At 37.0% G+C, this 13,439-nt stretch overlaps 1 protein-coding gene across 8 annotated transcripts in view; it reads left to right on the top strand.

The window, feature by feature from the left end:
• The first annotated feature begins 1,129 nt into the window (after positions 1-1,129).
• LOC105833654 overlaps positions 1,130-13,439 on the top strand; it is a 55,928-nt gene continuing 43,618 nt past the window's right edge. For 2 of the 8 annotated variants that reach the window (XM_036285320.1, XM_036285318.1), the window contains exons 1-2: positions 1,130-2,265; positions 13,112-13,292. In XM_036285320.1, the coding sequence (XP_036141213.1) occupies positions 13,131-13,292 (162 nt within the window). In that variant the 5' untranslated portion in view covers positions 1,130-2,265; positions 13,112-13,130. The remainder of the gene's footprint in view (positions 2,266-13,111; positions 13,293-13,439) is intronic. The other 6 variants (XM_028189341.2, XM_012675538.3, XM_012675542.3 and 3 more) reach the window with 4 other exon arrangements.

Here is a 13,439-nt window from a genome sequence, read left to right as displayed (position 1 = left end):
CACATGCTCCAAGATTGCGTGGAAATCACTTTGCTTCAAAAGCTAATAGTGACGGAAATGCATACACAGTTACGCGATTAACATCTTAATATATTCCATGAAATATTTAACCGGCGCGGGAGCCAGCTACGCGATGCGTTGTTTGAATCTGAGATCTCTCCCGCCCAAGCGAAATAAGAACCTCAACTAAGAAGCCTATAGACGCACGTCCGTAATGAATTTCTCAGTATAATATGTACCAAGGCTTTAAAATAAGATAAAAATTGAAAATAAATTTCTATGAAATAAAGTATTAGGAATAAAAATGTAGAGAAAGACGGTCACGTAATCATATGTATAGTAATTAGAACCTTGATAAACTTTTCTGTAAAGAGTAATGTTATCTTTTTATATTAATTGTATATTTGCGAGAGGGAAGAGGGAAGGGTTAGGTAATTTGACGGCATTAAAATCTGTACAACTTATGTAATATTTTTGTGACGTAACAAAAGTGTTATTTATTAAACGTTAAATGCATGGTCGGCAAGGAAAATCACGGTCGAGCGCAGCATCTCGCACGGTTGGTGGCCACCTTTCGCCGAGGGAGAGTTAACGCGAAGGCGGCATAGGGGCCCCTCCGGTCAGATTAGGCCCCGTCGGGCCCCTCTCGCTCGCGCACTGCGCCGTCGAAGCCGTTCCTTCGTGCCGGTTCGTGCTGTCGGGTCTGCCGTGCATACGTGCCATGGTCTCTCGCGTCGAGTCGCGGGCCAGCTTCATCGTGGTACTCAGCTGGATCCGGACGGCCATTCGTCGGTCCCGTTGTCGGCGCTCGCGGTGCGAAGCGGAGTCGAAGCGGTGCCTCGGCGCGGGCGCAATCTCGCGCGTCGTGTCGTTGTCGTGAACGACAAACCGAACCGAGCCGAGCGAGGACTCTTCGTATTCTCTGATGTAACCCCCTTCTCCCTGCATCCGTGAAACCGCATCGTCGCGATTACGCACGCACGCACACACACACACACACACACACACACACACACACACACACTCACGCTCGAGAGTCGCGCCGAGGGGTCCCAACGTTCGCGATCCCGTAGATCGCCCGCGATCGCCTGCGACGCGTCCTCGCGCGCGCGCGTCGCGAGTCTGTCGCCGGGACCGATCCACACCGATCGAGGCCTCCGATTTCGAGAGTGCTTGCTATTGTGCGTGACCCTCGGGAGGGACGTGGGAAACCTGTGGAACCTGTGCGAGCCTGTCCCTCGTCTAGCTCGACGGCGATCGAGAGGATTTTCGAAGGATCGCACAAATCCGGAGTCTCGTCGCATCACAATCAAGAGCTTAATTTTCACTGCAGTGAATATCATGTGCGCCGATTTCTTCTTTCTTTGTTCGAAGCCAGAGGGTGCGTTAAATTTTTTTAAGTAAATAAAATTTTTAAACAAAGCTTTACGCATTGTGAGACGCACGAAATAATAAACGAATAAGACCAATGTGGATTGATAGAAAGATTCTTAGTTTACCAACTTTGCGTGTTAGGTGATTACTCTTTCATATGATTGCAAGAGAGAGACGTGCGAGAAATTGAAGTCTAACTATTGAAGTGAAGTGAGAAAGGCCTGCGATTTATATCGTGCGAAGCCGTTTCTCGGAGCGAAAAGAGATTACCCCGATACGTGTGAATCATAGTCGCGGATCGTAATTTCGCACGCGGAGCATCATTTCTTTCTGACTTGAAGGCACGCTTAAAGTCGCCGCAAATCAAAGTTCCTGTACAATTCAGATTGGGCCGCTCCGCTTGAAACTGAACGTTCCATCTATTGCGTTGCATCCATAAAGTGAAAAAGTAAATCGCGATCGTAATTCACAGATTATCTCTTTCTCTATAGGTGCCGACTCGCGGCGCGATCAGATGATAAACCGGAAAGAAACGGTCCAAAGGCGAAACCGGGAGGAAGTGAGGTATCTAGATTTGTAGAACGGCTGCGTTGTGCTGATGTATGCCACGGATATACGTTGTGCCAGTGCGCGCGGTTGTGAACGATCGGCTTGGTGATTTGACTGGTGATCTCTCCTTCGCAATCGGGATCGAGATCGCCGATTTTTCCCGAGCGCGCCGAAACTTTGAAAATCCGCGGAATACCACGAGAGATGCTCGATCGCTGGCGGCACAATTCATCGAGGGATTTCCGATCATGGATCTGCGCGCTGTCACCCAACGATTGTTGACTCTCTCAGGTGGAATCGCGCGGCGGGCATTGGCGAAAGTATTTTCGATCGTCTGCAGAAGTAAGTGCGCTATTAATTTACAACGGCGTCTTGCGCTGTAGTGTCGGAATGTGTGTGAATGTCGGATATGACATCGAAGATGACGGAACGCGATAATCCTAACTTTATACCTCGGCACATTGTGCAAATATTATACAACAATGACATCATGAATTGACGAAAATTTCGCAATAATTGCACTGAGATAATATACCATTTTGCACAATTACAATTTCGAAATAATATTTGTCAAAAATTAGACAAATCTAAGAGTTATCAGTATTTTATAATTATTTCAAGAACCGTTTGAATTTATTTATTAAAAATGTTGCCGTTAAAAATGTAGAATGTGTATAATATTTTATGTTACAATATTTCTACATTATAATTCAGGAAAATTATGCACTGTTGTAAACGTGTATATGTATATTTTTATATAAATGTTTCCTACATAATATAGCTAAAATATTTTTTAAATTAACGAACAATTTCTTTCCAAAAATAATTTTGCAAATATGTCACTAAGATCTTCGGCTTATAGTTTCTAAAAGCCTGATTATAAAAATTCGAGTGTAAAACGGATGATACCAAAATTTGTCATTGCAAATAATCTATGAAAACTCTCGCGTCTTCCCGTCGACGAGTCCTTCGCCCTTGCAATGCAATGCGATGCAATGCAACGTGCGCTTTCTTGGCCCTGAAATCGACCGCGGCGGGGCGCGACGCGACGCTCGCCGCGGCGGCGCGTCCTTGATTTTCGCTCGATTAGTATCCGCGCGCGGCGGATCGCCCGTTATTGAAGAAGGAAAAAGTATCGGACGTCGTTCCGGTTGGCCGTTTCGGTTCAACGGCCCGCGCTGAAACGGCCTGTACCGGGAGGCGGCTGTAGACGCTCGTCCGAGCGCGAGCGCGTGCGATGCACAATACCGATTCTTTTCACATTGCGACGAGATACGTAGCTTCCGGGATTGCCTGGGATCACCGGTGAACTTTCACCGATCGGCAAAAAATCATGATGTTTTCCGCTCGAACAACGTACATACGTTATATTCATAAATGTCGGCGCAACCCTCTCCATTGTTTTCATATCCGCGATCTGCGATATATTTTTCGGTTTTCTCCGTCTGAAATTGGCTACGTAACGAAATCCGGTACGTAACGAATTTTTTATTATTATTAACTATAGTTACATTTTTTTAATTAAAGATTATTGCTTTTTACCTCACATCGATATTGTCTTTTTGTATCTATTTGTATTTTTTTTTTAATTCACCAATTTACTTTTAACAAATTTAAGATTCCGAATGACGATGTGTCTTTTAAATCTAAATTTTTCTTAATTTTAAGGGATTGATGACGAGTGATTAAATTGATTTGACGACATACTCTGCAGAGTTCTAATATTCATCACGCTTGTCGAATATTCGTCGAATAATAAATTAATTATTGAAGTCTACTATGCTATCGAGTTTACGAATTGTTTTAAGAAACGAGAAGGCAAACAAGAAGAATTCCATTGCGTAGTTCACTGTTTCTTACAGTTGATTATACAAATGGCACAAGTTTTATTTTATTTTATTTTTTTTTACTAACTTTATTGTATCCGTGGTTACGTAAGCGTCTAAGGAATTCCGCGCACAAATGCGACAATCAGGTTCAGCACCTGATAACCACACTTGTATTAAAACAGCTGCGGGCGTGTGCTACTCAGATTTCCTCCCTGCAATCTTCTTGTTTCTCAAATTCGATAATCGAAATAATCATAAACTTTGAACTTTATATTATAATAATTATAAAATAAATTTTTATTATTATGCTAGCAATTAACCGTTAAATTAAATTATTTTGAGAATTTTAGAATAACTTAGAATAATAAGAAAAACCTTAATTAAATTTATGTGAAATAGAAAATTTAAACATAAAATAAAAATTTGTTTAAATTTTTAGTTACAAAATATTAAAGTAAATAATAATTATTTAATAAGTAGAGTTAAAGTAAAAATTTGTGGATTTGTAAATAATGTTGATTTTTGTAAATTAAGCCTTAAATCAATATTTTTTGCTTTATTCTTTATAAATTTTATTGTAACGAAAAATTTTTTAAGAAGTAATGTCAATTACAGTTATATGAAAACTTAAATTTTCAAAAAAAATGTAAAAACGAACAATATTTATAAGGTTTCTAATTTAAAAAAAATTATTTTCTTAATACGACCATTATTGTTAAAAAAAGCGATAAAAATATATACTATTACTTTTTAAAAATTATAACTGCATTACTGTAAAAGGCGAAATAAATCCGAGGACGAAACTCTCAGATTAGATCTCGCAATAATCTTTACCACCCAAGAAATGCACAACGATGTAACCAAAGAGTAAAGGTCCTCGGTTTCGCTCGAAGCAGCTGATTAACTCGCGTTTCTCTCTTCCTCTCTTTCTCTCTCTTTTTTCCTCTTTGTGCCTCTCGGATCTTATTGTCGATGAGGCTGTTAATTCCTGTTACGACGCGCTCCATGAATTCCAATCGGCCGCCGAAGAAAATCAATGGCATCCGGTGCGTTTTGTCCGCGGACACGAAGAGGGATGTTCCTGGTCGCGGCCAGTGGCTCTCCAAAGGCCCGACGTATAAATACCGACTCGTTGTTGGATCTTCTCCTCCTAAGCCGCCGTCTCGTCTTCTCTTCTGCTCCTTCCCTCTTTGGCCCGCGGAGTCTATTTAGATAATCTTCCGCTTGGCGGGAGCGGCACTCGGTGCAGCAAGGAAGCGTCTTCTTCGCGGTGGCTTTCACCAAGGTGGCATCGTGTTCCTCGTCTGTGTATCGCCGATCTTTTGCCCCTGCGCCTTCCTTACCTCCTCTCGCGGTCGCTTTAATTGCCGGTGAAACTTTTTGGCATCTGCCACGCCCGTACGCAAATGTCTATCTTGTGATTCGTGCAACGGCCTTGAAGAAAATACCGAGGAAAATCCCGAGCAGAACATTTTGGACAGCATCGAAGAGAACTTGAAGGGAAATCCTGAGGGAGACTTATGAAGAATGTCGAAGATGCTCTCAAGAGTTGTTGCAGAGTACTTTGAACATCATCTTTAGAAAAAGCGTGTAAAATATTTTAAGAAGTTTTTAAAAGAGATATGATATACACACTTCCGCATTATTTTGAGATAGAAATATCAAACAGACAGAAAAGTTAACAGATTAATAGGTCTAGAAAAATGTTTGAGCGATATATAATTTGTGAAAACAGTTGTAAAATATAATTACAAGATATTTATATAATTTTTCAATAAAATTAACAGAAAAATTTGAATGTTTACAAAATTTTTGAAGAAAAAATTTAATATATGAACAATCGAACCCAACTAGTACTGGAAGTTTAGGAAAGATGAACAACGTGGTGAATGTAGCAGGGCATGTGTGAATAAAAAGTGATTAAACTTTTAAGGAAAAGAGAGAGATAGACAATGATGGGACTCGCTGATGACAGTGAATTTATTCTCGGAGGGTATGTACCTGGTGTGCCGATCGTGAACTGATTCACGGGGTGTTTGTTTAGCATAAGACCGATAAGGATATTTAATATCATGGCGAGATAAACGCGGTTTCAGTTACTGCTCGTGAACTATAGTTTGCATCTCATAAGCGTTTGTCTGAGATTTATTTAAATTCGCGTTAAATTTATTCGCGTATACGATAGAACAGCATTTGTAAAATTTTATTACGTTATTTACATATCTTAATAAAAAAATTTTTTTAATATTTTAACTAATTAGTATATTTTGAAATGTCTATTTTAATTTGTGTTTCTCAACTTTGCATTATTTAATTAATTTTAATAAAGTTAATGTTAACTTTTCCTGTAACACACTACACGTTAAAAAATAATTATAGATACCTCGCGACGATGTTTCGTTGCAACATCGCGATCTCAATCAATGCCAATAGTCTTTATTTCTCTTTGGCATAATTCCGAGGGGAAAAAGAAGCAATTTTGTACGTTCAAAGTGCCAACATTCCATCGTGAAATTGTTAAACAAACATTTGAAACTCTTAATTGCGAGGCATCAGGATATCTTGTTTGCATGATAATTAAGTTATCATTATCAAGTTCAATGACGATGATTTATCATTATATTAAGTGATTTATGGTAGACAGTTCATTCCATTTCTGGGTATGGTAATCTATAACTTCCCTTTTGCATAGTTAATACAGAGCTATACACTCCGTTAAATATCCATGTTTTATTTATGATGTGCAGTTTTACATTATAACGATACGCAAAAGAAAATATTACTCTTTAAAACACGTTCATTTGCCTAACAATAAATATAACGTGTTCTTTAAAAGTAAATCGAAGCAATTACTTAAATGCGGTTACTCTTAAATAAGTGTTTCATCTAGTTGCGTTACTTCCGCCGTGCGAAATTGGCGAACGCATCGCGAGAAATGTCCCGGCACGCGTCATCATGCCGGCGGCGAGTGAGATATAAATATCACCGCTTCTCTCTTTTCTCTTTACCTCTTTATCTCTTTCTCTCTCTCTCTCTCAATTTTCTTAGGAATGAAACACAGTTACTCATCAAAGCAAAAATATCACGTCGTATTTCGCACGTTAATAACGATTAATTAATGACGCAATCTGGCCCGTTGAAAGTGGCACGAGAGAAAATAAGTTTCGCGGGCTTTTCAATGCAAATGCCTGCTGCAGAAAGAGGATTACAGGAGGAGCAGGCAGGTATCCTCCGGCCGCCGCCGCGTCGGCTAGTTTTGTGCGGCGATTTATAACGAACGATTTGCAGTGACTTATGGGACGACTCTCGATCGATATGCAAATGAGGGGGATCGCGCAGCTTACGCGACCGTTTAGACTTAGATCGCGAATTAATTTATTTGAAAGCGACGAACGGTCAGCTGGGGGATGGTCACGCCGCGCGATTAAATCGGCTTAAATCGCGCTTTCTTAATTAAGCAAAAAATCGAAAATACGGTATTAGCTAATTATCGAGCTATTGCGTTTGGATTTATGAGCTAGCTCATCTTTTTCACTTCATAATTTCGCGATATCTGTCATTTTATTTTAATAACACCGGCAAATAATTATTCTTATCTTTTATATAAATGGTAAATAGGACATAATGCATTAGTGGTAGTACTTTATATTGTGTAAATATCTATATTTATAATTACCATAACATTCTTTATAAATGATACTTCACATATTCATACATATAAATTAGCATTTTATTAATAATACATTAATATATATGTAGTATACAAGTGTCTAGTATAAGATGTTTGTTTTAACATCGACTCTCGTGAATAGGTAGAATGAATTAAGATAATTTATTAAACTGAATAAGAAAATTCTGAATTATTTTGCAATTTTTGCAATCAAACATTGTGTAAAGAATTATTAAACATCTTATACGTCTCGATTTTACTCAAAAGCTACAAAAAGTTGCATTTTGCTCTATCGTTTTTCTTTCGTATAACACGAAAGAGATTTTACGCAAACAGATGTTCGTGATTGACAATTAAAAGTGATTGACTCGAATCGGTCCGGCGCGCAAATCACCGATTAATCCGAAGCAAAATTAAAGTACGAACCCCAGCAGTCGTGATGCTTTTGCGTATGAAAGCGTTAATACGTCTTTCTATATTTAGAAATGTTTCCCTGGGAAAAAAATTTCGAAACTCCCCAATGAGCTTTGCGTTTTCCACGGGATAAAGAAAGTATTACGTTGGCGAATTGTTTGGCGTACAGAAAGCTAACAGTTACGAGACTGTAAGCTTCCCTCCGGCGCAAGAATCTTCTGATACTTTAATAGACATAGTACGGAAAATCTAATCAGATAATAAAGTTTGTGCATCGTTTCACAGAGACCTGTTGTGACAAACAAGCATTTTATATTGTAAGATTGCAGCTGTACTTTATATTGCATCTACATCACTCAAAAGTTTCGGTACACCTTGTGTTTTTTCTAATTGTGTTTTTCATACATGAAATGTATAGTTACGATACATTATCTTATTTTTGATTATACAGAAGTATTCGATAAAAAAGGTTGTGAATTGATGGAAAAGCATAAATGGAAATAATAAATATAAATGTTTTAAGTAGACAGATACCATGTATATCGTTCAAACGATCGAATTTGAATAATTTAGTTTATCTCAAACGTATGAGTTGGAAAATTTTATTAATAACTTTTAATTGTTAATAAATTCGAAATCTAAACCTTGTCTCCATTTTTATTGAAACTATTTTATTGTTTTCGACAGGAAGATATTAATGAAATCTGCACAAGGGAATCTACATAGTTCGCTATCTATATGGAGGTCTGCATTCCATATATTTTGAGTTTTGCATCTTATAGAAGTACCGGTCTGGGTGTAAGATAATTAAATTTGGAACGCGAGACTGCATGGCATTCTAAGAGTTCTCTTTGAGAAGTGTGTCCAATCTAAATTAAAAAAGCAATCTCCTTAATTAAGTGTCATGTTATGTGAAGCGGGCACTCTTTTTTTTCAAAACTAGTTTAAATTTAGATAATTATTGCATTTCTTGTACATATAATATTATATTAATATTTTTTTTACATTAATGAAAAATAAATACTTTTGGCCGTCATTTGTTTAAATATGTCAATTTTATACGCCAGAAGTTTAGATTTTGAGCTCTCTCAATTTAAATTTTTCACCACTCATAACTTGAAATTACTGATGTTTATGACTAATATCTGAATCCTCATTTCTGGCGACGTAAGGTCGCGAGTTCGACGCAAAGCCATCGAAATACAGCGGGAATGCACTTTTGACGCTGGTGCTTATCGTTTCGCAAATAAACCTCACAACGTGCGGTACATTGCGCCGCGCGATGACAAAGCGTCGCGAATGTTTATCGGTTATTTGTGCTGGGACGAGTTGCCCCCTCATGTGCAAATAATGTACTGTAAAATGGAATGCGGCTGCTTCTCTTTATTTGACGCTTTCCTTTTTCGGGATTGGCATCGAGTCGTCGCCAGTAAAATTTTGCATTTTATAAAATATACTTCACGAAGAATATAAGTTTCTTCGTTGCAGAAATAAATTTAAAAATATACAGATAGCGGAGAAGAGAATTTGCGAATTATACACAAGAGAGAGTATACGCAGTATGTAAATTAGTGGATAAAAATAACTATAAATGTTATATATTTTACCTGTAGCATAAAAGACAAAAACTATTGGTAATGAAAACGTAAAACAAAGAAATCAATACGTCGTACAATCGAATGTAAATCTCATTGATTCGCTTTTTTAAGTGAGTGAATTGATTCAATTGGAAGACGGGATGAAGTAGAATGGATTGCGATATACGCGTTTATAATAGAAGCGGACCAGCTGGAGTCTGCGAGAGAGTCGCGCTTTCGTTTCGGTTTCCTTATGTGCTCCGCATGTCGGATGAGACGTGATCTTTCTTTTCTATGCGATCTTGATCTTAACACCGGGGCAAAAACTCTTTCAATCAAATAACTACACGTAAAGATGCATTGCTCGCACGTGTTTCCCGCGACTTTGTTTTTCATAGTGGTAGGTCTTCTCTCATTTACATTTAATTATTTTATGTACACCTTGAGCTTACGCGTTAATTGTTTTACAAAAAAAAAAAAAAAGATTTAACATTAACTACCTAATAATTTAAAGAGCTACAACTTTTCAGAATATTATTTGTCTTACAATTAAAATTATATACCAAGTAGTATATTAGGTTTGTATTTGTACAATAATATTGTACAAATACATATAAAAGGGATATTTAAATCGAAGAAAAATGCAGACATAAGAATCTAGATGAATAAAAAGTTTAAGATATGTATTGCCCAATTAATTGTCTGCGATATAGCAAATGGTTTAGAATATAACGTGATAAATCTGGAATATAGCTTTAGAAATTGTAATACGGATAAACATCCTGCTCGACGATATTGACTCGGCCTTGGTGCAGTTTCAATTATTTGTACAAGCATGTTTTGCAGCAATTGAGCGCCACGCAGAAACAGTCGAATTACACTTGATCTTTCAATTTCCCTTTGATTAACTATTAATAAATCTTTTAATTATTTTTTAATTTTATATTCTTATTTTATATATATAACTAAGTATTGACAATTATGTATAAATAATAATTATTAGGTATAATTATTTGTCTTTTTTGGAGTTATTGATCTTTTATGTATTTTCTATCTTATAAGACTTATGTGTAATTCTTACAAGAGTGATGAGATCATTATCATTATCATTATAAAGTAACATGAAATAATGGCTATCGTTTAAATCTTTGTCAAATAATCCTTTTACAAGTATAGAATATTATTTTATTATTTTATAATACTGCATAATGTCGCTTTGTGTTTTTTTCGCAAAAATGTAAAACTTACTTGAACGATCAAAAAATGAAGATAAGGAGAGACGCCAAGCATAATTTTTATTTGCTACAACATATTCAGTGTACATTGAAGGCAAACAGCATTCTTGTCGATCCCGCGACCGATTTTCACCGACGAAAATATGTTTCCTGTCACATTAAAAAAATCCAAACAACGGAATGGATAAGCGCCAAACGACACAACGTCGCCAATAAACACATTTTTCACGTCGACGAGGAAGAAACGGTTCTTTTTTTCTCACAAATTCCTTTTCTTTCGTCGCGACAAATTCATCAACGACGTCTTGGCGCGAGTTCAATGACTTGCGACATCAATCCGTGATCGATTACAGATAAAATGACGCAATGAATATCTAACAAGGATACCTGCCAACCTTACCTTACGGTAGCGACGGTATATGAATAGTAAAAGGTGCTCTTTTAACGGTGATAGTGACTGTTCTCAATGAATAGAGTCGTGTACGTATACATATACTTAAGAATCGTTCACATGTGTATCTTCGATAAAAGTCTTTTAAGTCCAGATTCTCCTTTTTATTGAGCACTTTTCTTAAGATTTAATAAATAAATAATAATGAAATTCCGAATATGTAAATTTTAAACAAATTTGGAGTATATACACATACATGCAATGTAATTTTTTGAATGTGTGAATATAAATTTATTGACTAATTTTTTAATTTACTGTTGATTTTTTTATAAATTATAATGAATTGTAAATTATATTTATTTATATTTTGGATATACTATGTGAATAGGCGAACAAATTCCAAATTTTGCAGTCATAGTGGTATCAAAAAGTTAATCTTAATAATCTTTCCACCGCAAGTCCATTCGAGGTGAGACAGGCTGTTCTGAACTGGAAGAACGATTATACCGAATACATCGGCTCTTCGGGTATTAGCGCAATAATACACGGCGGTAACTTCCGGCATGGTAAAACGTCCCATTTACATTAACGGTGATAATAAATTCGGAGCGGATGGTTTATGCAAGGCCTTATGCTTGAATTCCAACGAATTTTCATCCATTATACCTGTCAGCTGCGGTCACGCTTATCTACTTAAACGGACATCCATTAAATCGCATTTTTTTTTTCAACTTCTTGGATATAAATTGCAATTAAATCGGCATTCTTATTTTTTTTGCTAAGTTCATAAACTTTGTTATTTATTTAAGTAGTTGTCAGTTAATATCTTCTTAATATCAGAAAAGGACAAGAATAATTCCATGATACATTTTGAAAGTTAAGTTGCAAATTTTATGTTTTTTTACACTGAAAAGAATTTGATAAACGAAATGTTGAATAAAACAACGCTAATTAAATATTTGGGTAATGTAATAAGAAATAATTTTATTTTTTTTAATATTTAAGAAATATTCTTAAGTAGGTAGCAGATCGAGATTTATGCAGCATAATCATAATTTTGTTTTAATTATTTGCTTATTTATTTACACGCGATAAGCGAGCAGCAGATAAATAATAATTCTGTGAAATAATTGATTCAGAAAGAGCTGTGATAATCGAGATTATAACAATCTGATCAAACTGATCTGATTCAGATTAGCAAGCATATTTCCCATTCAATGAAAGACATGCAATTGGCTTGTGTCAATACCAGGGTTTCAAAAATCATAAGTACGTATAAAATAATTTTAGAATAAAATTTCAAACAAATCAGACAAGCTTATAATGAAATAATATAAATAGAAAGAAATACTAAGTCTTTTCATATATAAATCATTAAGTGTCGCTATAATTTATTATCATATTTGATTTTTTTTAATATAATACTTTGAGATGTGATACATTTTTTCTAAAAATAAAATAAAGTCTCGAAATATCTTGTCGCACGCCGGAATTATAGAATTGTTCCGAATTCTCGCAGTTTTTTTTTTTTTTAACGACAGATTCGCAATCGGGAGATCTCCCTCGGATATGAGCAGACTTGTTCTCGAGTCTGATGAGAGCCAAGAAAGAATTCCGCGGCCGACATTGGTCTTGCCACGGCACGCGGTGGCCTCGTCGCTTCCGGTAGCGACGCAATTGTCTGCGACTTTTAATGGTAGCGATTCGTGGCGAGGCTCATTCACCGGCGAAGCCGCACGATAAATAAATAAGATCGTGGCCGACAGTTATTGGGGAATGCGCGAACGTTCGCAGTAATTTACGCAGCCGCCTGCATTTTGCGTGCGTAAGTGCGTGATGCGTTCGTCGCGTGAACCGTTCGCTCGTAACTCAACCGAGATCGTTAATATCCCATAGGATGAATCTAGTTCGTTAGTCCTCGCGCAAGGCAGCCAAGGACAATTCACGCGAACTGTAATCTCTTTTGCACGAGGCAAGATTCATCCTTCTTCGCGCTTTATTTCTGCACGTGTGTCATCCTCCGCTCGATTTCGTCTTTTTAGTTCAGTTTGTAACATTGATTCGAATTTCAGGGTGAAGGAAGGATGAAGAATGCCCCGCGCTGGCGGAGGAGACGGGGGTAGCGGGCCCCAGAGGACGGGAGGGGGTGGCTTTGGAGGATGGCTGGGGGGCGCTGCAAGGGCCGTGACGGGTGGAGGCGGTACTGGATATGTTGTTCTCGGTGGTACCAGATACGGTCTGCGGATCTCTCAGGTATTGTGCAATTTATCTATTATATTGCGGCAATGACACGTTTCACCTGAAATATTGCATTATGAAGAATACGAAGAAAATAAATTTAAAAAAATTGTTTTTGTGTCATTCAATATATTGTTTTCAATATATTTAGACTTTATAGAA

The sequence above is a fragment of the Monomorium pharaonis genome, chromosome 4, assembly GCF_013373865.1.
Source record: "Monomorium pharaonis isolate MP-MQ-018 chromosome 4, ASM1337386v2, whole genome shotgun sequence".
Lineage (NCBI taxonomy): Eukaryota > Metazoa > Arthropoda > Insecta > Hymenoptera > Formicidae > Monomorium > Monomorium pharaonis.
Note: the sequence above shows the minus strand (reverse complement) of the source record. Positions and strands in the feature narration are given on the sequence as shown.